The 27,791-nt window shown below is 34.7% G+C and overlaps 1 protein-coding gene across 2 annotated transcripts in view; it reads left to right on the forward strand.

Annotated features, from left to right (window-relative positions):
* Positions 1-27,791, forward strand: part of KLHL1 (kelch like family member 1) — a 249,394-nt gene that overhangs the window by 86,495 nt on the left and 135,108 nt on the right. For both annotated transcript variants that reach the window (XM_072854161.1, XM_072854170.1), the window contains one exon: positions 15,848-16,044. In XM_072854161.1, the coding sequence (XP_072710262.1) occupies positions 15,848-16,044 (197 nt within the window). The remainder of the gene's footprint in view (positions 1-15,847; positions 16,045-27,791) is intronic.

Below are 27,791 nucleotides of genomic sequence, written 5' to 3' on the forward strand. Positions count from 1 at the left end.
CCATATGTGTAATGTCACCTTGAAGAATTAGAAACTTAATGTGATAACAAAGGTCTCTAGTTTCTGTCACTTGCAGTGGTAATTGTCCATTATCCTTTTAGTTCTAACCCATTTCAGAGACCAAATAAGACTTAAAAAATGTCTACTTAAGTTCACACTTGAAAAGGAAGTTTCACAAGTACTCGCTGACAAGAGAAGAGTGCTGAGATTCAGGAAACATGAGTCCATTTTGCATGCTAAAAGAGAACATGTATTGAGTGCCATGGACGATTCTGGTTTTGATTACTTTGTCTTGCATTTCTGTTCCATCAGGTTCTTTGTCCTGACTTATTCTGATTTATCCTGATTTATTCTCAGCTTGTGTCCTTATCTCTTGAAATTCATGTTAGATTATTTCTTTCTCTATTCCTTTTCTCTGCATCAGGTGTCTTTATCAAACTGCTAAATTTCCCAGCTACAGTTATGATAGTAAATTAAACATTTGCAGGCATTGGAGTTATCTATATTGATCCTGGCAGTTTTAGCCAAATCCAACTAGCAGTCTCTCTAACAAACCTTGTGTGTAGCCTGGATACACAGGCTTGTCATAAATGTGGCCGTCCTTGTGCAGAGGGCAAGAGCATTCAACGGCGCTATGGACAATTCAGTGATAACTCACAGGTGATCAGAGAATTCTTAGAACATAGTGCCAAGCTTGTTCAGTTTACTGAAATTAAACACAGTCTTTGCTCCTTTGTTAATCGTTCTATTTTCCCATATTCTTTGCCAGATCAAAACTTGTCCCCTCAAATGTTATTTTTTTCCCTTCCCTTTCCTTTCCACCACCTCTCATGATTTATCTAGCTTCATAGTTTCTTATCTCTTTTCTTGCCCTCTTACCACCAGTCTAGTTCATGCCCCCTTTTCTTTTGAGTCAGTTTGCTTCCTTCTTTGTGCTGCATGGATGTGAGCAATGGGAACACTGGAAAGTAAAGTAAATAGGCACTGTTCTGATACCCAGCAGCGTAGCAGCCAGCAGAAATTCCTGGTCAGCCTTTTAATCTGTAATCTAGAGCATACATAGTCTGGACAGAATAGCTGGAGAATTTGTCTGCCAAATTCCAATTACTGACTGCACAATATGTGAAAAGGTTTTCAGCAACTCATGTCTGATCTCTTTATTCTTTTACCCCAGGAATAGCAAAATATTTTGACAAATGGGCAGTTGTTCACTCATCTTCCATTTTCTTTTTCCTGTCACTACCTTCTTAAAAAAAAACAATAAAAAAATTCACATGCAGTTGCTGCTGTTAGAGAGAAGTTTTTCCCTGGGGGCAACTGAACATTTCAGGAAAATACAGCTGAACATGGGCTTGTTTGCAAAAACTTAGAAGTTAAGAATATTACTCTGCAAATATTTTTAGATGTGATTTAAAAAAGGGAACCATTTCCACATTATATTAACTGTAATTCAGTCAGGTTTATATTTTTTAGATTCTAGTGAAATTATTTCATTTTTGCTGTGAGTCATGCATATTCAGTAGTAGTTCAAGAAGGGTAAAATATGCATATCTATGAAAAGTATTACTATAGATAAAAGTATTCCCATACAAGACCCTTCAGTTCCAGCAATAAAATCAAATACTGTTGCAAAATATCAGAATTAAAGTTTAGTGAAGGGGAGGTTTTGTACATCAGAGACCTGAAGAAAGATAGGTATATTTATCTGAAAGGAGAGTTGTTAACGTCTGCTATATACATCAGTACAAAAAAAGGGAATAATATTAGTTGGTAACTAGTTACATGTTGGTCTTTGTATCTTCAATTTTTCCTTTTAACTCCTGTTAATTAAAATAGTTCTTACCTGTGTTTCCAGAAACATCCATATGCTTCTGAAGGGACATGATTTTCTGGACAGAATTTCTGAAGTCACTGTTCAGTGCCATTTCCTCTAAATCATTGAAATAGGTGATAACTCCAGTTTGTTCAAAACAACAAAATATTATTGTCTGCTTTTTAAAAATCATTAATAAATGTTCTTTCTTTTGTCCCTTTCTAAACACATTCTGTAACTGTGGGTAGATGAGCCTCTGTATTGGGCCAGATCATAAATGCATTAACTCAGAGACGTGCCAGTAATACCTGATAGTAGATATTTGGTAGCATGTTATGAATAGTCATAATTTCTCTGGCATGTCTTCCTAGCTTCCAGCTTTATGGAACATAAGTTCATCTACTTCGGTAGTCAGTGATCAAATGTGAATTTGTCTAATCCTTTTGAAAGCATGTATAGTTTCAGCCTCTACAGCATACTGTGGTAGTAAGTTAAACTCTGTAAAATATATTATTTCCTTTGGTATTTCCAAATTTGCTGTCTGATAATTTTGTTTGTTTTCTCATAGTTTCTGCTTCTGTGAGAAATAACAAATAATCATTCCTTTCACCTCATTTGTGCAAATCATTACTTTATCTGTTGCTATTGTACACAATAAACCCTCATTTAGCAGATTTCTTACTAATATGATTGACAGCATAAAAACCAAGAAACTATGCAACACGAAGAGTAATGTTCATCCATTCCAAAATCAACATTTATTACCACCATATATAACATATTCTTAGACTCCCTTTGGCATAATTGATCTTGGTTTGGGCCAGCATGGAAAGGTTGGTCACTGCTTGACAACCCCTTTGATATTATCTTTTGTTATTCCAAGCATTCAGTAAGAAGAAACAAACAAACCAAAACCGAACTAAACCATCAGTAAGATAGTTGGACTTTTATAATTTCACTTCTGCAACTCAATGCATTTTGAATCTGGTCAGAAACATCCTAAATATTATTAAGGAGGTGAACATTTTATGTTAGAACATATTTTTATTCCAGTTTTAAAGGAAGAGAAATATAAGGGTAAAAATATATTTTTGGTGTGAATGTGTTTTTGAAGCTTTTCTAAAGCTGGTAGGTTTTATTATTATAATCTCCTTTAAATATGTAATTTCTGAATACAAATGTACTTTTCCCAGGAGTTTTAGAGTATGGGATATGAAAGCTGCTTCCCTTTTTCAGTAACAAAAAAACCTAAAGAAATCGTGAAAACTATTCATGATTGTAGGTCTCAATTGTTTAAAATAAATAAAAAAATTAGTTTTACTGAAAATGTAAAAGAAAGTGAATAGATCTGACTTATTTCAAAATTAGGCTATTTTCCTATGTTTATTTAAAACTTACATTGGAATTTAATTACATTTATGATAAAGCAGAATTCTGATATAGGAGAGAATCAGAATTCCTTTACCCCATGAACTAAAGATAATATTTTGCTACCAACATATTAGGTTCCATAAGCCTTTCTATCATTCTTCGTTGTTTATTTATTAGATTTAAATCTTTTAAACAAACATTTTTTAAGGGAAAATGTTCAATCTTCTTTGACCTAATTAAAAAGTAGCATTTTTTCCATATAATTATTTTCCAAATAATTCAAAAAGTTTTCTGTTACAATAGGTCCTAAATAATTTTATTTATCTATATAGATGTAAAAGATATATATATGTAAACAAAGATTATATGTAGAGATCAAATATATATGCATATTTTTAAAAATAAACTTCTTTGCTGCCCTACAAAATAAAGGCTACATTTATTTTCAATATGTCCCATTTTCATGGTGACATTGTGTTCGTTTATTATCAAGAACAATTTCTTGTATACACTTTGAGCCTTTAAAAAAGCTTACCATGTAAAAAGTAACTTAATAATATCTCAATGGGAGACAAAGAAAAAGTATCCAGGTAGGAACACTAGTGAATTTAATTTAGGGGGGGAAAAAAAAAAAAAAAAGTGTATTGTCTCTTTGCCAATTGTGTGAAGTCAGGATATTACTTACTTTACAAAGGAAAATTAATATTTTAAACTCTAATCAACTTCAGGAAGAGCTTGCCATCTATGAGAATTCAGCATATTAAATAAATCCAGTCATGTTTTTGAGGCTATACTTATGAGTAAAGTCGGAAAAATGCTTAAGTAAGATACAATGTTAATTTTTTTTTTTGCTTGCTTCACTTTTTTAAAAACTTTTTTTTCTTCTTTTAAAATAGGCAGTACTTTTGGACTTTTTTTTTTTTTTTTTTTCTTAAAGAAAACACTACTCTGTTAAATAAAGGAGTCACAGTACTTAATTATATTATGAAAGGCTTTATACAATGGTAAATTGTCCTCTCTGTATCTCCTAAATAGGTAGATTACAGAGTTATGACACACTGTGAAGCTGGACTGTGCTCACTCATTTATAAGCAAGTAGCATTCTAAGTAATTGGCAAGGTAGAATTACATGGTGACCAGCAGAGCATCAGGTCCTGTACAGCCTCGATAAGAGCTGCCCCTAAGTGAAGGCAGCAGTCCATCTAAGAGTAGTAACAGGAAGACAGAAAATTAGACTGCCAAAAATACTGATTTAAAGATAGTAAAAGGTGTTAAAGTTTCTGTGAAGAGGCAGCATGACTAATTATAAAGTTAATGTGATAGATGTACCTATAAACAATTTGATTAAAGCTGAAAAAATTGAGATGCGTAAAAATATGTACTCTAAACTCTGTGTTAGATGGGCTTGGGGGTTCTTTTGGAAGTGTTTTTTGTTTTATATATAAGGAATATAACTGAATAACAATTTTGTAAATAAATTAATAAGGTAGTGGCTGCATATTGTTTTATCTGAAATAAGCACAAAGTTTTCTAATTACATAAGCTAAATTAGAATTAATTACAAGTTGTGTAATTCAAATTATATATATAAATGATGTAGACTTATTAGTAAAATGCTGTATCAAAATTATGTGCTTCTTGTAGTTTGCATAGATTCACAAGGGCAAACCACAAAGGTTTTCCCACTGTGTTTTTGTGAAGGATATATTTAACCAGTAAAAATATGCAACTTCAATACAAGGTACAAGTTTAATCTATCCACATGTTGCTGCATTTGATTGGTTTATTCAAACAAAGTACAGTTCATCTGTGATATAACAGAACTATAACTTAAGAGGAAACAAAGCTTCCTCATTTGCATGTCTGTTAAATGTCTCAGGTGAGCCAGCTGAGGAACTCTGAAGCCAACACTTACGTGCAATGGCTATACAGAAAGTATGTCTCATTTTTCAAGCACCAAGATGATGTATAGCAGAAAATCTAGGATTGAGATCCTAGTGCCCTGGGATACATGGATATGTATTCTTTGATCTTTTTAGAGTTCAATACAAGCAGTAATGCGGAAGAGTATTTCTTTACCTCATTTTCTTAGGTGATGCTTCTTTCTTGATCTTAAAACTTGAGTTTTCATTATTTTCAATTATACTTAAATATTTTAGATAGGACTGGAAGTAGAGATTGAGCTTCTGCTATTTTGCTGCCATTGGTGACTCTGGGAGCCTTCCTTTGAAGTTACAACAGAGCTGTGAAGTTACTATAGATTTCCTTGGACCGCATTGGTCTATCTAATTAGTATGCATTCCCAACAGTGATCAGAAGAATAGGCTGGTGCTTTCATACTGTTAATGAAACTAAAAAGCAAAAAGAAGTTAACTAATAGAAAATAAAAAATCCTTGATTTATTTATGCACATCTGAAAAAAAGAAATAGAGCGTGGATCGTACATGGAAGAGGTTCAAGCCCTGCTGCATAGCTTTTAATTAGATTTTATTTGGGGGATTCTTTAATTAAAGGACTGTCAAGTGTCTTCTCTGTCAGTGTTATATCTAATAACACACACAGGGCAGACAGCAGGGATGTAGCAAGAAAGAAACTGTCTTTAAGCCCAAGGACCCTTGGGTTCCTTCAGAACAGAAGATTTATTAATTAAATATCCCAGAGAAGTTTGGTTTGGTTTTTTTTTTTGGTTTTTTTTTGGTTTTTTTTGGGGGGGGTGTGTTTTGGGTTTTCTTGTTGCTGAAACTCAGTTGTCTATACAAATAAACAGTAAGAATGATACTTAGCATAGTTTTGGCCTGTGCCAGTTTGTAGTTTTCATACAGTCCAGGGGTTATCACAGCCACAGGGTTGTTCTTCAACATGCAGTCTGAATGTGACTACCATGGTTTGGAGGATGACAATTTAGTGTATAACTGAGGCCATTTCATTCCAGTTAGTCTCAGTGCTAGAGGGAAGTCCTAGACAAGCTTAACATAATAGATATAATGTAAGGCTGTATGTATATTAATTAAAGGCATCTGCTCAGACAAACAATCCTTGGCTCTTAGGTGATGGTAGCTTGTTTACAGTGAGTCAGGCTACTCCCCTCTAGGAGATACTCATCACATTGAGGACTGGAGTGACCCCTGATACTGTGCATATCATGAAGGTCTTTGCCTCTACCTCTGTGACATATTGAGGAATTTCAAGATTTGTTTGTTCTGTGGTATCATGTTAGAGACCCCTGTGAACATAGACCATCTCTATCTAGCACTTTTTGCAGGAGACTATTACCTGCTGTTGTCCCACTACATTTGCTCTACCATGTACTTGATGGTTGACTTTGCACTTTCACAGAATAAGCCCTTGTGAATTTCCATTCACTTCAGATGGGAGATCAATTGTTCCAGGAGCTCTGGGATGAGTGATAAAAGGACAAGTTAAGGTAATTGAATTGACCTGGAAGACTTTGTTAGCCATTGTGTAATGGTGAGTACAGAAAAATGGTCATAAGTCATACCGGATGGTGGTAGACCGTGAATAAACTTAAATTCTGGATATGGAAGATCTCCTGTGAGGTTCTGTTCCAGGAGCAGATACTTGCCATAAACTCTTTTTTTCAGGAGTCAATAAAGAGAGAGTTGCAATTATCCAAAGAAGCCTTGTTTATCAGGGTTGCTCCAATTTAGGAATTGGGAAGGGGATAGTGATCTGATGACCTGCAAAGCCATCATTCAGATTATCTGTCCACAGATGTCCTGCATTGTCTACACTTCCAAGATCATACGTACCTTTGGTCTAGTTAACTTTCTTACTAGTGCCAGAGCTATTGACAAGATTCACTTTTTCATATAGTGATCCTCATTAAGTTCTTGTTTATGCATCAGCAAAACCTTAGTGCAACACCAAGGATTATTTCTGGATTGAATTATCAGCTATATTATCTATATGTACAATGCAAGAATCTTCCAAAGTTCCTCTCTCTAACTGTAGAACTAGACTGACGTCCTCCTCCACCCGTGGATGTCAGCCTGCTCGGAATCAGATACCTTTCTACACTGAATGTCTTTCTGATCCTGAAACAAACTGTGGGCTTTCATGTAATTCAGGACTGTGGGAAAGATCTTCATAGACCCATTTAGCTTAACCAACTGCAGAGACTGACTGTCTCCTTAATCTTTTTTTTTTTTTTTTTTTGAGCGATCCCTGCTCTGAGGATCTTGTGTCCAGCTGGAGCAGATGTTTTCCATTCCAGTCACTGAAACACTAAGTCCTTGCTCCTTTCTGGAGTTATACAGTAAAATGAACTGTTACTGTTCGTCCTTTTACCCAGGATACTTCATTAAGGGACAAAATTCGCAATTACGTATTAGGAACCAGCTGTTTTCTCATTCTTTTGATGCAGAATATGAGAATAGCTTGGAAAATAGCTCTGAACTGGATATCCATAAATTTTGAGTATTCAGAATGATCAAGACTGTTACAGGGAGATAGCTAGTGACTGTCTCCTTGTACTGTGCTGAAAGCTGCTGCTCCTGAGAAGTCAGTAAGAATAAATTCAGGAAGCGGTAAGTATGGAGGGCGAGAATGGTTAGACTGAGTGCTTTTCAAGGTGCATTTTTAAAGTTGTCCCTTGCTGTGTTCAAAGTTCTCCATCTCCAAAGAGAGAATAAACCAAGCACTGAACATTAATATAGGACATGCCTGAAAAGTGAGAGGGTTCGTTTGAGTGGTGTGCCATCCCCTTGCGTTGTCATCTGGTGCATGCCATGCTGTTGCCTAAGCAGCATCAGTGAAGTGATCAGACAGGCTGCTATAACACGGACTACCTCTTCAATGTCCTTCTTTCTGGAGTTCCTGCAGTGGACACATGTACCTGTATCCACTCTGCTGAGCCCAGCTGCCTAGCTGTGTATCCACAGTTCCGAAAGAAAGCAAAAAATTCAGGAAAATCACAGTGGCAGTTTGTGAAAGAGGTCCTCATCTTTCACGCATTTCTCTGCTCCTTTCCCTGCATTGTAAAACGTACCTTCATTCCCTTTCTGTGGGAGTGGGCAACTGGAATCACACAGTGACTGTGCTGAAATGTACCTACAGAACAAGATGCAACTGAAATACTCATTTCTTCCAGCAGTGGAATCCAGCCCAAAGCAAAGCAGATTTCATTAGGCTGTAAGGAGGACTCAAGAAAAAATCTTGTGTTGGCAACTGATGCCTCCATATCTGTAACCTTTTGTTCTTTAAGCGTGGATTTGAACTGCTCTGTGCTACCATAGCACAAGCTGCCAAATCATCGCCTGAGAAGTTGAGAAGTTTATTCTGGCAGAGGCGTGTATTCCTGCTTCTGAGCTAGCTTCAGATGTGGAGAATAAAATACTGCTCCTTCAAACCTGAAAGTTGAGCTCCTTTGTCCTTGAGACATTTTTTCCTTTTTTTCTTTTTGTTTCTTTTTCCTTTTTTTTTTCCCCCAGAGGTCAGGACTTGATTGTGTTCAGTGTAATAGAAAGGCTGTATCTGACTGAGATATAGATACTGAGAGTGCGTATTGTGTGGTTTTGAGAGCAGCAAAAAGACCTGTGCGAGGCAGGTCATTTGGGAGAGCTCTGGAAGCCTGGGCAGCGCGCTGGAAGCTAAAGGTGGTCCACTCACCTTCATACCATCAACAGAAAGTGACCATTGGAATAAAATCTCCCTGAAATGTACCTAGTATTCAGTACAAGTCTTTTGGACCAAGATTTCCCCACCCTCCTCAGTATGAAGTTTGCTTTTGTTTACAAAAGTAAATTCCCAGAGTGGTTTTCAATGTGTGCAGCATGATGAGCAGGACCTACAGTCTGGAAGCAAACCCAAATATTGAAGTCCATTGACTAAAAAGAATTAAGGGAAACTAAGGCTTTATATCTGAAATGAGCTTTTGGGAATAATTTTTGTCATCTCCCACCCTATTTAGTGTATGACTGCAAGATTTGTGCTGTTGGAAATTTAGTTAGTCAATGCTGTTTATATTTGTGTATTTTTTGAGGTAAACTTTATCTTGGGATTTTTTCTTTGTTTGTTTTAACCTGTGAGTTTGTATTCCTCTCTATAATAAACACTAAGCTTAAAATTTCCAAATATAATGACTGTATAATAGTTGAATTATTGGTGCTGTAATTATTAATATATTGATCATCTATGCAAGTACAAACTAGTAATATTTAGCAAATAATACCAGCAACGAAATTCATATTTTAACAATTTTTCTATAGCCAATGGAAAAACATGTCTTCAGGTGTGTTTCAGAGCACTAACGTATCTTTCTTCACAGTTTATAAAAATTATTTTTTATAATATAAAATACAGCTAAAATTATTGTTTTAACTCCTAAACACAGCTAAATTATTTATTTACCTATAATTATTTATAGCTAAAATTATTTATTGGTTTTACTCCTGTTATTTGTATGTATAACTTACAGGTGACTAAGTTCAAATATCTTAAGGTGAGCTAAGGCATATGAATGACAATTGCTTCATAAGGAGAAAGTAGCATCTTAATGCCTCTCTCTAAAAAGCTGATATTTATAAGTCAGCAGACAAATTTTCTTTGAAAACGTAACATTTCAATTATACAAGAGAGGTGTTTTGAGGGGTTTTTTTTCGGATCAGGAGGTGAAAAGGTACCACATCATGACATATTTTGGCTAATATACTTTTCTGATCTTTAGCCAGACATTTGCAAGAAGGTTCCTGCTCAGGGGGGATTTTAATTTGTTAATAGGATTTCCTTATCGCTCTGCAATGTTCTAATTTTCCACGCCATTGAAATACAGTGGACTTTGGCAGTACTCACAAATTACCACGTGATTATACCAGTTTAGTCAGCTTACTCAAACAAAGATGTAGCAATATTAGGGTGTAAATAATCGTACAGTTTTTTAAAAGGGTGAAGCTATTTAATTTATAAGGATTCTCCTATTAGTGTGATGGAGGCATTTTCATTTTTGGCAAACTACATATGTTTATGGCTGCAGAATTATTTATGAAATTATTTTTTACACATAATAATACTTAAATATAAATTCCATATAAAAATGTTATTTAAAATGACAAATTCCTATAATTTTGAAGTCATGTTTGGTAATGAAGAGTTCAAAAGCTAGCACCATAACTGACGATGCAGTCGAGTATCTAATCACAGTCGAAGTTTATATATCTGAATCAAGTGAATGCTTTCCTGATTTTAACTTTAAATGTTTTTAGAGATTATTTCATAGAAATGTAAATTAAAATTACTTTAAAATATATATTTTAAGTCCCCTGTGTGAAGAGGAGTTAAAATTAGTTTAATAGTTGAATTTTCAATAGCTTTTCAATAGTTGAATTTTATCCACAGGGATTAAAAAAGAGATGTTGTATGAACAGAAAATCAATCTTTTCCAGTAAGATCACTCAATTTAGTTTGGAGTTGAGGGGGATTGAAGTTGTTCAGGACAGGAAAAATTTTCTGTTAAGAAAATTTTTTTTTCCCCAGGGGAAAAAATAATTTTCCTAGTGAAGTCATATGGTTTAACTAGTCTTTTATTTATGGTGGCTGATACCAGAATGGCTGCCAAAAAATCAAGTGATTCATCAGCACCCTCAAGTAGACACACCTTTGGGTCATACATACTTTTGGGGTTAATTTGTATTTGGTTTAGGTTTTGGCTGCTAGTATGTAAGATGAATAGTCAGATAAAAGGGAATGGGCAGATCCTAAGTTTATTCCCCAATTTAAATTGCACTATCTGTTTGTGTAGGAGACTACTTCCTCTTGGGGTAGTATTTATTTGTTTACTTGAATATCTACATTAAAAAAATGGCTGCCTTTCTGAATAGTCACTGATGCTAAATGCCAAACTGTGAGGAAATAAACACAATCAGCCATAGAGTGCCTCTGTCTTCCTCACCTGCAGCTGATGACCATGGTCTGCAGCAAATAATTAATAGAAAATAAAGAAGAGTTTGATCAGGAGAAGCCTCTGGAAAGTGAACATACTGTCTGTTATGTTTTCTTTTCTGAAAACAACTTCACCTTTATGAAAGGTGTGGGAGATCATACAATGTAGAATTTATCTTGTAAAGCATAGGTCAAAATCAAAATCTTAACATTCACTTCAGAAATCAGCTGGAGACTAAAAGATGTTCTGCTACAGAGAAAATACTTTTTATTGCGTTCTTCATTGGCTGCTATTCATGGATGGACATAAGAGGTGATTACTACACATTATGTCATTACCAGGGGTTGACAGTAACAGAGAGAATGATCATCAGAATTGGAACCAAAGAGTGTTTAAAGGGTGTAAAGCTTTTCCAGACACTTCATAACCTGATACCTGATGATTCCGATAATTCCGGTACTGTATGTTTGGGAGCAGATGAACTTAATTCATATCAGCAAATACAAACACCAACAGTGTCTCAGTAAATCATATGAAGGTGCCCCTTTTATAGTTAAAAGCAAGAAATAGCCACTCATAGGGAGTGACTAATCTCATGCTAAAGCAGATGACTAAAACAGGGCAGGTGAAAACTGCTGTAATGCCTCATATTTCTCTCCATTGACTGCAAAAGGAGATCTCAGATGATTTGTTCAGGTGGCTAGCTGGCAGATACTTAAAATTTGGTAAGATTAATGATAAGCAATGCCAAAAAGGTCTGTCATAGCAATAGGAAGCATCGCACCTTTTTTATAAGCTTTTTCTAATCTTCACTGGAATTTGATTCTGTTTCAAAAAAGCAATTTCTTCATGTAACCATAATTGTAAGAAATTCATCTACTATGCAAAATCTGAATAAATATTATCTTGATACCATTTACTGCCTTTATTTTAAAAAATGGAGACCTAATAGAGAAGCTGGTTCATATAACTGGTTAGCCTATGGAAATAATTCCATTCAGAAACTCTTCAAAACTGCAACACAACTGATCAAGAAACACGAAATGGAAATGTTAAAAAGATAAATACGTGATTAAAAGGAATTAGTTCTAGCCTTTGTTTCTAATTCCTTGACACCTCCCATGGCTTCACTGGTGCACCTTGCTCACAGCTGTCTTAGCAATGTTGAAGAGTCTTGCTATGAATGGATAAATATGTAATTACAAGAGAGAAAAAAATTACTGTGCAGATGAGGTAAAATGATATTACCGTGTGTTATGGATCTGGGTTAAAATTTGTTGCTTATGCACAGAGCATGTGAGCAGTACCCGCTAAGTGGTCCCACCATATTTGTATTGATACCCATTGGTCAATAGCTGGGAGGCTGATTCCTGAGACACACACTGACCTTATTAATGTCATGCAAAGGTGGTCAAAGATTCAGTGATTCCCTATACACAAAATTAGTTGTAACAGTGTAGCCTAAGGAGTAGAAGAAAGAATAAAAGCAAAAGATAAGATTTAAAAAAAAAAAAAAGAAGAAAAAAATCCCAAGACTGTCCCTTAACTTGGAAAAAGATTTAGCAAAAGAATAAAGATATCAGGGAATTTTTATATATTAACTCTGCTTCACATTTGGTAATGAGGAAATAAAATTTATGTATTCATTATAAGAATGCATCCTAAAGACAGGCATTTTAATTTCTGCATAAGCAATACACATAAAATTTGTCACAAATAGAACTATAATTTAGAATAACAATTAGAATCCATTAAAGTTCTTTTGATTGTTTTTTCTCATATATTTTTTTCATCCTAATTAATGTAACACAAAATGAGATTTTAAGCTTTGGTTAATCTGTTTTGCTCAGGCTGAAGTACTTGTGCATGCTCCTTATTGCATAAAAATGTGAAGGGGAGGCGAATTGAAGAAGCAGTAATATTAATGCCCCCTTGAATATCCTATTAAACATTTTTTAACAGATGCTTGGATCTTCTAATTGTCGATATGAAACTGTCTGAAAAGTTGACATTGTATATACTGAGCCTCTTAACAGCTTTTTTTGTAAACTTTGACCATGTTAAACACTTGATATCCCAGAGAACTTTGCATAAAAATGTCACAGCACCCTTCTGAAAAGGTGAATACAGCCCTTGTGACCAAGGTGTCTTGATGTTTAAAGATGAAGATAAGTAAGACTTGGAAAGCATTTAGATGGATTAGATGCTTATCTACTATTGAAGCTAATGCTTTGTAAAAACGGGATCCTGGAGAGCCCTATCCTACTTCTTATAATGTTTGTGCAGGAAAAAAAAAAAACAAAACCAAACAAAAAAGGCAGGATAAGACAGTACTGAAAGAAAGACACACAGTAAACTCCTCTTTAGCTCAAGCTGAGTGTAATTTTCTAGCTCTTATCCTAGATATATTAAGTAGTAAATTGGTGTTTCTGAATTTAGTTAAAAATAAATCAAGCTGTAATATATTCATATCCCCAGGTATCCCAGAAACCATTGTATGTTTCCTCCCTTGATTAATATGTAAGGCAGAAACTTCACTCTCTTCCATAAAAATGTGAAGGATCTCCTTCAAAATAGTCATGTTGGTTACATAAATAAATAAATAATTTATAAAGCAGATAATAATTTTTATTGACTTACTTAAACTTATTTTAGTCCTACTAGTACCCAAGTTTTCCTTACAGATAACAGAAAATGTCTTCAGTTTGAAAATAAACAGATTGATGTGGCTTCAACTGTTTCCTTTGGGTTCTTCTCCTAAGACTACATTTAGTGATAAAAAGCCAAACTGTGACATTATTACCTTTCTTCATAAAGGGAGGTGATTCTTTCAAACCTTATGTCATTCTGCAGACGTTATCTGGATCAGCTTTGTAGGGCTAGAGACTTCGAGCTTGTCTTTGAAAAATAAATAGCATATAAGAAAAGGAGATTTAAAACTCCATTTTTCTAATTTTGTTTCCACCAGCACATTTCTCAGTCAATCTACTTTTCACAGCTGTTTTGCACATTTTTATTTTTCTTCCTTCTGGTACTGGGATGATCAGTTTTAACCTGAAAACAACTATCTTTTGATAGCTTCCACATGACACAGTGGAACTATATTCTAGATAATGAGTACCGTGTTGAGCCAGTGGTTACCTGCAAGCGTGCAGCAAATGTGGGAGTGTCATTGATAAATATATGGGTCAGCCAATGTGCTTTCTGACCACATTGCATAAACACGTGGTGGACAGAAATGATGAGAAAAAGTCAGATAACATGAAGAGAAACTCTTATGACATTAATAGATGCATAAAAATAAGCAGAGGAAAACCACTGGAATCATGCTGTGTACTTGATCCGATGCTTTAACCTTTGCAAAAGGGTGTATTATAACTAAATATAGTAAAGTGTAACTTCACAGTTTCCATCTTATATTAAAAGCTTCAGATACAGTGAAAGAAGGAGAAAAGGTCAGATCTTCAGTGTTATGGTTATTGTATTTTGGGTTCGGTATTGCAATATAAAGCAGCTTTTCTTTTCAATGGCATTCTGTTGTGAAGTTGAGGATTTTAGAACTGCTCAATGCCATGTGATAGAACTATTAAGATTTGTAGATTTCTCTTTATGTGACAACAAATACACATTTTTTTGTGTGGAAAAGAGTGAGTTTATCTAACAGTTGAACTGTATTACTTTGAACAGAAAGATCAATATACACTTAATCCTCTTATAGTTTGAAATTATTTTTCCAAGCACAGCAAAATAAAACCAGAAGTGTTAGTTTCTTATAATTTATGTTATATTTGCACATTTTAATTTTCTGTTCTTTTTTCTGGTTCTCGAAGACATCCCTGTAATCTCTAATTTATAGTTTCTTAAGTTATTAATGTCAGAGATTTGTAAGAGATACTAATGTATTAAAAAAAAAAAATTAAAATGACAGGTTGGAGGGGAGCACGATGACAAGAATGACACTTATTCTTCCCTAAAATAAATTATTTTTTAATTTTATTTTGTTCTGTTTTACCTTTTATTAAAAGGTCTATCAGTCTGCAAGACAAAGATAATGACTTGTGAAATTACAAAATTAAGTGCAATATAAGTATTAATTAATGGAATAGAAATATTATGCATCCATATATGTTATTTTAGGTAATATAAAGTCTTTTGGAAGAATTATATGCTATGAGAGTCCTGCCATATATTACTCAGATAAAATTAATCCCAGTCTCAGGATTAATAAGTCAAATAAGCAACACGAAGTTCAAAGATTTTAAGCCCTATTTTGAAGGTATCTTTATGGTTTTAGTCATACTAAAACCACATTAGCCAGTTACTTCATTTTTTGCAGGGAGGTAAATGCTTGTGAGTTTTGCTCTGTACTACTGAAGATAATGCAGATTTTATCACCAATTTCAATGAAAAAAAAAATAAAATCACAACCTGGTTGATATCCAGATACTTACTCAGATTTTAGTCTCATTATAGAAACAAAACTAGTATTCCTAAGTCTTCTCTTCCTTTCCACACTTTACAGTCTCTATTTGTATCCCTATTATATAGCTGAATTAATAGCAGTTTAAAAATAAATGTTTCTAATACTGTAATGTTCAGGTCACTGAGGAGTCCAGTCAGAGAGACTAATCCTCCTTCTCTTCACCTTTTCTGTAGAGCTATTTATATAGAACTAGGATTATTTATAAAATATATTTTGATACTGCATGTTTTGTAAGTACCAAGTAAATAAGTTTGCATGCGTTATCAATCCTTTTTTTTTTTAGGCTGCCTGGAATTGAAAGAAGACACCATTGAAAACCTTCTAGCAGCTGCCTGCCTACTCCAGCTCCCACAAGTAGTAGAGGTTTGCTGCCATTTTCTAATGAAGCTTTTGCACCCATCCAACTGTTTGGGAATACGAGCATTTGCTGATGCACAAGGATGCACAGAGCTTATGAAGGTGGCTCACAACTACACCATGGTAAGGCAGTTTTAGAAGACCTAAATTATGATCTTATGAATCCTCTGTATCTTCTCTGAGTAAAAATATCTCGTTACTTTTCTGCTTGAAATAGTTCTGTACTTGTATGGAACTTTATTTCATAAGTGGCCCTTTTGAAACCATAGGAGTGGTGATTCCTCTCAACTTCAGTGAAGTTATGAGAATTGGCTTGCTATGATGAATGCCCTGTCTGCTGAGTCAGAACAGTATACACCTTAACTAGATGCATGTTCACGTACAGGTGATAATAGTAACAAGTATATGTAAGTCCTTAGGATACTTTTTAATCACCATTCCTTTTTGTTTAGCTTTAGGGAAGCTTTGTCATTGTCATTGTTCTGCATGGGAACAATATCAAGGGAAGTTTTGTGGGGTTTTTTTTGTCAAGAATTATCCCGTCTTTTATTCATCTGTGAAGTAGGTTAAGACAGAAAGTTGAAGACACAAATAATTTTATCTCACAATATTTTAAATTTTTCCAGTTATACCTGACAGAACAGGTATGGCATTAATATTAAAAATTAATCAGAATCAATGAAGCAGAAATATGCTACTTATTCAGAAATGAAATCATATCAGTAGCCATTTGATTCTGCATAATTTGACAAAATTAAAAACATGGCTTATGAAATTAAGCTTACATAAAGAGTAGATTACATAATTTTTTTGAGAAATAATGGTCCCTTAAGGTCTATACTGAAATCATTATTGAAGTAATACAGCAGGTTTCAATGAATCTGCTTTGCTTGTCCAGCAGTTATGTCCTTATTTTATTTATTCTCTTCTGTAACTAATAACATATTGTAATTCACAGGTTTAACTGTGTTTTTCTTACCACTACAGCTCAGGTAGTTACATCCATTTTACACTTCTGGAGCTAGTTCTGTGGCTGGTTTTAATTTTATTTGTATTTAGACATCTAAAATGTAGTTTTCCAGGTCCAAGCTAGTCAGTTTAACCTTCTTCTGTCAGTGGAAAGAAATAAGCTGTCAGAGCAGAATTCATCTGATCTAGCTTAGAATGAGATTGCATTAGAAGTGAACAGGTATGGGTTGAACAAATTAAATCTTTTTAACAATATATTTTTTAGACTTATGTATTACTTTTTTTTTTTTGAGTGAAAAGCAATATAATGAACAATGAAAAAATTTTCTACAAAACCTAATATTGAAAAACCCTGAGTTTTAAAAAAAATCTCCTTATTCTTTAAAACAATTTATTGAAAGATTTTTGGGGTGAATGAAATTACTCATTAGAGTACATTTGAAGACTTGTGACTGATACATATAAGACGTATCACAAAGATCACAAAGATCTGTTCCCATTTCTAAGATATTAGGTATATTATATAATCTATTATTGTTTTTAATGCTCAGGTCTAAAATCTGAATTATGTGTAATGGGAATATTGTCAACAAAAGATGGTGGATCAAAAAGGAAGTCAGTTGTAATTAATAAGCAAGCTCTGATGTAACTACAATTACATTTGCAAGCATGCACAATAGTCACACTTTCTCTTTGTTAGAAATACAAGTAATCACATCTATTCAGCTATGCAATTACAGTATTTTTTCTGTACGTGATTAAACTTCTGACCCAGTGAAAACGTAATCCTAAAAGTTAAGCTTCATAGTGCATGATATTTTCATAGACATCGTGTTATTGCATTTAAGTGTGAGGCAGCTCACATCTATTTGATCTACTGATTTGTGTTAAAGAGTGTGGACGAGCAGTTGTGAGTGGGGGAAGGGTGCCTTGTTGCCTGTCTTGACTACAACACTCTTCATTGGAGAGAATCTACATAAGAGAAAAGTGATTATTTCTTCTACACACATGCATAACCGAGAAAAACTTCTAGAGTGTAAGGAAGATACCCTGGAGAGTGTGATAAAGGAACAGCAGAGACCTTGTAATGTGAAGAAAGGGTAGGAAAGTGATGAGCAGAGCAAAGAGCAGATGCATAGTCTCTGAGGTGACGGAAAGCATTATTTTTTCCTTCAGACTCCAGGGAAATAGTATGAACTGTGATGAGAGCAAACCTAAATTAAGGCAAGGAGGAGTTTGTTAACAAACTCCTCCTATCTTATGCAGAGGATTTGAGGGGAAGCCCTCTTTAAAAAAGGATGGGGAAATCCTTGTTTTAAAAAAGTTCTTATGCTTTCAAGAGAACTTCAAGGCCCTTGCTTTAAAGCTTTTCAGGGTGCTTTCTTTAAGAGTGGCAAGTGACGTATCTCAAATTCTGGCTCTGTGAATCCTCTTCCGAGGTATCGTTGCAAAAGCTCATTTGCTGTGAATAGGAAATAATGGTACTCCCTCAATTCTGGCATATTGCGTGGTTGTTTGCTTGTAAAAATTTACCATTCTTTGAAAGCTATAGAAAATAAATACCTTAAGAATTTTCTGATATGAAGGCAGAATAATGGATTAGTGAATGCAGCTTTCAAAGTTTGGGTATTTCTGCTTTCTAAGGAAAAATCGTTTTTCTCCATGAAAATGTGAAACGTAAAACAGGTGAAATGAATTTTCCTTAGCCAATTCTCTTAAATATTTACTTAAATTATTTCTTATATAAATAGTAGAATTGTCAGAAAATTAATCTTTCTGGTATATGAAAAGCACTTATAGGGAGAAAACTTAGGGGAGGAGAGGGAAGCTTTGACAGCATTTGCAACAACTCTAACGGCTTTTGAAGAGTGCAATAATATGATTCCTTTTTATACTTTTTTCAAGCTTCAGAAATATTGAATTTCTGGATATTTAGCACTATAGCACCAGAATCTTTTAGTAATATATCAGTTCAGTGAATAGGGTATTATAACTGACTATCTGAATAGCCAGTTCTATAATGCTGATTGTCATAACAAATATTTTTTTAATAGAGTACAAATAACGAAGCTAAATGAATTAGATATACTTGTCCCCAAGGTAAAGAAAAAATGAAGGCAATGACTGAAATTATATACCTTTCATCTTGTTCTTTGCATCTACAAAAATATCTACTCTATATTAAGCACAAGAAATTATTTTTGACCCCATCATATCTCTTAAATATTGTAGCCAACAGTTATCAAAACCAATAATTTTTATTCTACTAACCATAATGCTACAGAGAAATAAAGCTAGTCCTGACCAGAAATAATAGTGCTGTACCATGAAGTTTTTGAGATAAAAAAATTCAAAAAACAATAATTCTACGCTGGTTGTGGGAATGGGGAGCAAGACAATGTTTTTCAAATAATCTTGCAAAAATAGATATGTAGACATGGTATATGCTATAGAATGTGTAATAATTTTGAGATATGACTCAAGTTAAATCTCATCTTGGAATAATTTTGCTTCTTAGTTAATTACATAGGTGAAATTAAATATTAATTGATTCCTGGGGGAAAAAAAAAAAAAAAAAAAGACTAATTCTCTGTAGCCCTTAGTTGAGGTACTCGTTTAAAGTGCTGGAACCTCAGGATAACTGCATCATACTTGGCAAATGTCATACTTCCACCAATTAGTTTTAATTAGAAAGTTATTCACAGTTGTCGTCACAATAGCATTTTCATGAAAATCAGTATATTTTCATGAAAATGGTTTGCTTCATTGAATCTCCATAAATGTTTTAATCTTCATTTTTCAAAAGCAATTTCCTTGCCTAGCGTCAGATTTGATATTTTATAAGTTCTAAATTACAGCATTGTTCATTAAAAAAAAAAAAATTATGCATATATATTCAGTTTGCTTTGGGCTTCACGTAACATGTTATGAGGACAAGATATTTGAGCTTTGAAATTTCTTTATATTGAAGAAGAAATAGCTGCTAAAGAGCAAACCACTGAATTTAAGAGTCTTATTGACTTCAGGAGATATGTCATTTCCAACACATGTTTTTTGTCACTAGATAATTGTTCAATTCCCCTCAACCACAAAATCTGTGGAAGCCATGAATACAAATTTTTATTTGCATAGTTGACACAGGTATGTCCAGACTTAATTCAAATGTGACAAACTTTTTTCAAAATGCAAAGAGTCATTGCTGAGCCTGGAGAAAGCTTGTAATGGAAGTAAAGTTCATTAACTTTATGTACAGTTATATATCCCTTTCCATTAGCAGAGGCATAATATCCCTGGTATTTTCTGAGATATTTAGTCTTCAGTGCCAAATATGAAATTGTTCTTTTGAAATGCAAAATCTAAGCAATGAAAAAAAAATGTATGCATGGAGGAGGGAAAGCAGTGAGGAAATTAAGAAAAGAAAAGCAGTGAAGGAACACCAGAGAACATTTGAAAAATCTTTAGAAAATACATTTGCCAATTAACAAGTTATGAGGGTAGTGGGGCAAGAGGGGAGAGTAGACTTCATGAGAAGTTAGTGAATAATGAAAGCTGGAGATTTCTATCTTTGCATTCCCCATACGTTTTATAAATGGAACATGGATAGCAAGATTTTAAATTAAAGCGTTAGAAGCAAGAAGTTAAAAATAAGAGGAAAAAATGCAAAGTTTCATTGGTTTCTTTTTTTAGGCATTTAGGTGTGCTGAGGTTTTTTGGGTTTTTTGTTTGTTTGTTTGTTTTTTTAATTAATTTCCTAATTTAAATGGCAGCACAAATATGCATATCTCTCGTTTTAAGACTTCTGTACTTCTTAATTACAATCTGGGTTTTTACTAGCTTGTCAGTTTCTGTGAATTTTCAATCTGCAAAGCCATATGTCTGGTAACTTTAAATTCCTAATTTATTGTCAGAATTATATGATAGTACAGTGGAATGCACATGATGTCTTTTAAAAAAAACAAAAGCAGCAAAATGGAAAACATCAATAAGCTAAAGCAAATGCATTCTTCTAACACATTTTTAGTGACAGTTCTTTATTCTTCTAGTTATCAGGAGTTTCATACGTAGGGAAGCTAACCTCTAAAGTCAGCAATTTATCCACTTGTCATACTTGTCAGAAATTAGAGTCATAGTGTATGGTCTTATCTGTCTCTTCATAAAACAGAATAAAGTCTAATTCGAAAATGTGATGGCAACCTTATTGGGATGCAATTCTTTTTGGAATATATGACTTTTTATAATGTACTTTACTTTGTACCATTATATGTTTATTGATGAAAGTTTATAATAAACCATGCTAGTTTAATGAACCCTGTGGCCTGATGTACCATGAGCCCTTCTCATAACAACTACTTTTCTACATTAGTAAATATTAAGAGATGAAAAGTTTGTCATATTTTTCCTTAAATAGATAACTGCAGTTTGTTTTTAAAGCATGGGGAATTCTTAAAAAACTTTATTCATACTTGGTAAGGTTTTGAATACAACTGTAGTTTGCTTTCTCTCTCACAGTAAAGAACATGGTTCTGTTTGTGTTATGACAGATAGATAATACTTAGAAATTAAGTGTGACATTCCAAGTTATGCTACCAGTTTCTTCATCTCAATATCATGCCATTTGTCTGAAGCCCAATTGTTTCAAATGGAAAATTGAAATATCTCTTAGATACAACTATTTAATCTGTCAGTGCTTTACCTCTCAGGAAACTTCACTTAAAGCTCAGTGATCATTTTGCATCTTGAAACTGCAGTTTGACAATTGAGATGATAGAGCTTGTTCCACCTTTTTATTTCACCATATTCCAACGTGAATTGCTAAACATAAACTTGGAAAATCTTCACATTACATTGAGGCACTGAGTAGGAGGATGGCCATAAGCAAAATTTCCATGAGCAGAAGAATGTATATGAATAAAGTGATTGATGTGTCTGTAACCCAGTCAAACTGTTAGCAATGTAAAGGACCCTAACATATGTTACAGTTCCAAGCCTGGGAGATGCAGAATGTTTGCAAGTGCGTTTGAATGAAGTGGTAGAAGGTGTTCAGTCTCTCATAGATGCAGTTCTGTGCTTCACACTGTAAGGGTCATTAGTCCCAGCACAGCAAAACATTATTCAAACTTCATTATAAGCACGTAAGTAATCTCAGTGACACATACGGAGTCTATATAGACCCTTTAACTTACTGAGAATTCTGATTATACTGCAGACAGAGCAACCATTTCATTTATGTGAAGTGTGTGCCTTATGCAAAATTTTTAATAATCTTTTATGGTGAAGAGCTTCAGTGATCATGTTATTAGTTATGTTTATTATCTAAGCCACAGAATTTCGCAATTAAAACTTGGTGGGGTGGAGTGGGGAAAGAGTGATATGTAAAACCTTTCCTATCCAGTTCCATTTACAACAGCTCATCCTGAAGCATACTGAAATATTGTAACAATACTCCAAATTAAGAAAAATATTATCAAGATATTGATAGATGGGGATGACAATTGTTAATGAGTTGTGGTTGTACATTCAGACATCAGTTATTTATTTCAGTGTTAATATGACTTTAACTAAGGTCAGATAACAAGTGAGGCAAGCAAACTCTCTAGTAGTGTAATTTAACAGTTCTTTAACATATGCTGTTTAACATGATTTATATACAGGGTCATCAGTTGGCTTTCTACTGTTTAAAATAGCTGACCAGATACTGGTCAATAGATACTGACCAGATAACAGCTTTGTTAACTTCATATCATACTTTGTTTTGATGACTTTGACCTCCTTATCACCACATTGGTGACATATGGATAAATAGACAATAAGATGGGTGGAAAGCTGACTGGACTCAGAGTTGTGAACTGTAGTAAAAAGTCCAGCCTGTGACCAGTAAATAGTGATGTTCCTCAGGGATCACTTCTGGGTCCAATACTGTTTTAACAACTTTATTAATGACCTAGGTGATAGGATGGAGTTCTCTCTCAGCAAGTTTGCAGATGTCACCAAACTGGCAGGGGGAGATGATCAATACGTTTGAGGACAGGGCTGCTATTTAGAAGGCAGGCTGGAGAAATGGGCTGGCAGGAACATCACAAAGTTCAGCAAAGGGAAATGCACAGTCCTGCAATATGGGGCCAAATAACCCCATGCACCAGTACAGGCTGGGGAGCAACTGTCTAGGAAGCAGCTCTGCAGAAAAGGATCTGGGGGTCCTGGTGGACACCAAGTTGAACGTAAGCCAGCAATGTACCCTGACAGCAAAGAAGGCCAACAACATCCTGGGATGTAGTAGTGAGAGTGAGCAAGTTGAAGGTGATCCTTCCCTGTTTGGCACCCATGAGACCACATATGAAGTGCTGTGTCTACTTTTGGGTTCCTCAGTACAAGAGAGACATGGGTATACTGGAGTGAGTCCAGGGGAAGTCATCAGGCTGGCTGGATGCTGGAGCACATGGCGTATGGGGAGCGTCTGGGGGAGCTGGGCCTGTTGAACCTAGGTAAGTGAGGGCTAAGGAAGACCTTACTGCGCTCTGCATCTACCTCATTGGAGGATACAGAGAAGATGTTGCCAGACTGTTGTTGGAGGTGCAGAGTGATAGGCAACAGACACAAATTGGAACATAGTAAATCCCAACTGGATATTAGGATTTTCTTTTTTTTTTTTTTTTTAACCATGGGGGTAGTCAAATACTAGAAAAGCAACAACCAATGGAGTTTTTGGGATCTGTTCTTGGACGTATTCAAGACTTGACTGAAAATGTTGCTGAGTAACCTGACCTAGTTAGATGTGCACTGAGCAGGTAGTTGACTAGATGACCTCCAGAGGTCACTTTGGACCAAAATTATTCTGTGAGGCTATTTAATGTATCTCCTGTACATTTTCCGTGGTCTTAGATATGAGCTGTGTATCCAGGGACAACACGAAGCAAAAGTTCAGATTTTTTTTTTTAATTTTATTTTTTAAGCAATGTGCAACAGATGGGATTACCAGAGCTAACATTTAATTGACTTTTATTAGCAACAAGCTATTAGTAACACGTTAGCAACAAGTTATCAGTAACACACTGAAATTTTAAAGCGTTCTGCGACTTTCTGTTTCTTATGCTCTGTCAGGCATACATGTCCAAAATATATTATTGTACAAAATGTCCTACTTGCACTGTAAATAGCAAATATAAATCTGCAAGAAGACCTGGGCAAGCTGTGTTCAGACTTTATGGCATCCTATACTTAATGGATGATCTGTAAGGTGTTTTTTCTTAGGATAGATAGTGTTCATAGAAAACTAGAGTGACTCCAGACAGCAACAGAACTTTTTTTCATTTGTTTGATTTTGTGTTTTATTGTTGCTTCTTTAAAAGCCCTATTTAAACATTTGTCCAGCCACCTAAGAGGATATTGTGATAGATTACAGTACTTGAGTGACTATGGAAGAGACTGTGTCACACACTGGAAGGTGACATTGTTACTCATATTGCTGAACATTTATTTGTCTAAAAATGCAATATATTATGTTCTTAACACTTGGAGGAAAAAATGAATAGTTTTGAGGAAAATACTTCAAGAGAAAAACTTTTAAAATAGGACATTTCCATCCATAGCAGGTTTGTGTTTTTTTTAGCTTGGAAAAAATTATTGCTTACTCAACTGGAAATATTGCAGCTACTGTAGTGTAATGAGAACATTTGTTTTAATGCACATTGCATACACTTTTAAAAGTGAATTGGTGTTGTAAGAACTGTTTAAGTTTTTGAGATTTTTGACTCAAGTTTAATATAATTTAAGTATGTGCAAGAAATGATCTTGGGACATGCTGGGGAAAAAACCAGTGTAATTTAATTGGAAAATAAAACTATTCCATACACCTATGACTAAAATGAACATACTAATCCATTAAATGTATTTTTCAAGGGGAGAGAGGATTGGAACCAGACTATAGAAAACTGTAATTGTTCTGGTTTATGCTTTTTACCTTGTGGATTCTAATCACATGTTTGGAATATTCAGTATTAAAAAGATCATGTACTGTAAAAAGTTACACATATTCTTTAAAAATTACATAGTTGTACACATATACAACTTACTATTTATTCTTGCACCACTGACAACAGAAGTGAGAAGACACTGTGTCAAAACCTTGCTGAAATGTCACTGATCATTGAATCTCTGGGACTCTTTCTAAATTAGTAATTCTCATTCTTCTCTTACACATGGCAGGGTGTCCCTGGAAAAAATGTTATGTGTCTTGTACATTTTGACATATGGACATGGAAAAGTATGGCTTGCTATATTCAAATTGCTTATATATTTTCCTTTTGAAGGAGTTAATTTTAAGTACACTAGCATGGAGTAAAAAGTTGAATTATGTCTCTACTTCTTAGGTCTACACAGAATGCTAATTAAAGAAATCACATCCCTTCACTTTTCTAGTTAAGTTCTGATTTTTAAAGTTATTTTGACACTCCAATTGTTTGGGTTTTTTTAAGCTCTGTTCTCTCTCTAACGTCCTTTGGACTAGTAAAATTAAGTTGAAAATATTCCAAAGAAACCAGAATAATTTAAATAAATAATAAAACCAAAGATGCAGACATGAAAAAGAAAAACATTTTGGAACTCACTGTATCACTTATGCCTTACCGGGAATTATATTTTTTTGAGGTTTAGAATTTTCTCCATTTTACCACTTTAAACCCATCCTAGCAATACACAAAAGTGAAAAACACTGAAGCAATGGAACCAGAAACAAGAGTCCCAAAATGCTTGTGATTATCTTACTTTCAACCAAAACAAAAAATCTGATCTTTATGTACAAAACTAAGCTTAGACTAGTTTATTCTCTTGATAGCATGAGTTTCTTAAAATATTACAGTATCATTTTTATTATTTTCTTTTTTTAAATTCATGACATTAAACTTTTATTATGACTATTATTATGACTCTTGCTTCCAATTTCTTTTTTCTTCTTTTCTTCTTTGAGAAGAAATTGTACTTCATAGATCATTTTTCACACTTCTGGTATTTTTAAGATGCTTGTTTGAAGGTAATAATCAGCACTTAGCACAGTGTGCTGCTTTTTTATAAGTTCTCCTTAATACAGCTGTGACATGGCACGTTACAGTACCACTCCATCAAGACACAGTAGGAGAAGAGGAAAGTAAGAGCATTTCAAGAACTAGCATATGGACAACAAGATAATTAATAGGAAATAGAGAAGACAACTGCTGGTAGTAAAATGCTGTGAAATCTACAGGAAAATAGTTAAGCAAATAGTCTATAGTGCATTAATCACAATTTGATGCCTTCTTTATCATCAGGAACTTCCATTTTATTGCCTAAATGCCACATTAAAAAGGTTAGTATGGCAGAATGCTGTATTATTCCTAGAGAATGCTGCTATGAAAAGTAGCTCTCTCATCTGAATGATCTTTTTACATTATACACAGGACTCAATAGTTCCTATGGTTTTAATTTGTTTTTCAAGTTTATTCTAGTTCCAGAAACCTGAATATTCAGCAGCAACATTAGTGTCCCATGGAACTAATACTTGCTATGCGTCAGAGTGCTAGCAGAAATATAATCTCATATTAAGGGTACTCTGATATGTCTCTTCTTTCTTCAGTGGATCTGGTGATGGTTTGTCTGTCAGGTCAGCAGATCTACATGTCAGTCTCTTGAGTGAAGAATATATCAATTTATAAAACCTGCTTCATCTTACTGAACTGTAGGCATAAATAAATTACTGTCCATAGAGGTAGCTCAGGGCAAGCAGACTCTTAACCTAAAAAGCATTGGTGGGTGCCTAAAATAAGTTAGCATGAATCTGTGTCGGCACATACAGAACTGCAAATATCACACTAAAAAAGCACGACAAAGACAGTGAATTTTAGGGGATTTTCTTGGCATTCATGGAAAACAGTGTTGTGGTTTAACCCCAGCCAGCAACTAAGCACTACACAGCTGCTTGCTCACTCCCCCCGCAGTGGGATGGGGAAGAGAATTGGAAGAGTAAAAGTGAGAAAACTCGTGGGTTGAGTGAGATAAAGACAGTTTAATAGGTAAAGCAAAAGCCACGCGCACAAGCAAAGCAAAACAAGGAATTCATTCACTCCTTCCCATCGGCAGGCAGGTGTTCAGCCATCTCCAGGAAAGCAGGGCTCCATCACACGTAACGGTTACTTGGGAAGACAAACACCATCACTCCAAACATCCCCCCCTTCCTTCTTCTTCCCCAGCTTTATATACTGAGCATGACGTCATATGGTATGGAATATCCCTTTGGTCAGTTGGGGTCAGCTGTCCCAGCCGTGTCCCCTCCCAACTTTTTGCGCACCTGGCAGAACATGGGAAGCTGAAAAGTCCTTGATTTAGTATAAGCAGTACTTAGCAACAACTAAAACATCAGTGTGTTATCAACACTGTTTCCAGCACAAATCAAAAACATAGCCCCATACTAGCTACTATGGAGAAAATTAACTCTATCCCAGCCAAAACCAGCACAAACAGCAAAGATGAGAATCAAGACAGCTGAATTATGTAGCTGTAAATTCAAAGCCTTTGAATCTGCAAACTAGTGTGAAATCAAACCCCTGACATTTGTACATGCCTTTGGCAAGATTGAAGGATATGTCCCAGTACTGGGGATAAACGTTCTTTGTTTGTTTTCACGAAAAGGTATCCAAGACTGGCTAAATACAAAACCCCTCTAGAATACTTAAATAGTATACATAGTAGAAAATTAGAAGTTGAGGGCTAAATTATCTGAAAATGTATTATGTATTGAAGTTCCAATTCAGGAGTACCAAGAAAGCATTGACGTAACCTGTAAATGCGTCTTCTGTCTGCTGTTCCCAATACTTTAGGATTGAGAAGACATCCTTTAGGGCAGAAAGAAGACCCACTAGTGCTTTCTGTGGGCT

Source organism: Ciconia boyciana, chromosome 1 (assembly GCF_034638445.1).
Source record: "Ciconia boyciana chromosome 1, ASM3463844v1, whole genome shotgun sequence".
NCBI lineage: Eukaryota > Metazoa > Chordata > Aves > Ciconiiformes > Ciconiidae > Ciconia > Ciconia boyciana.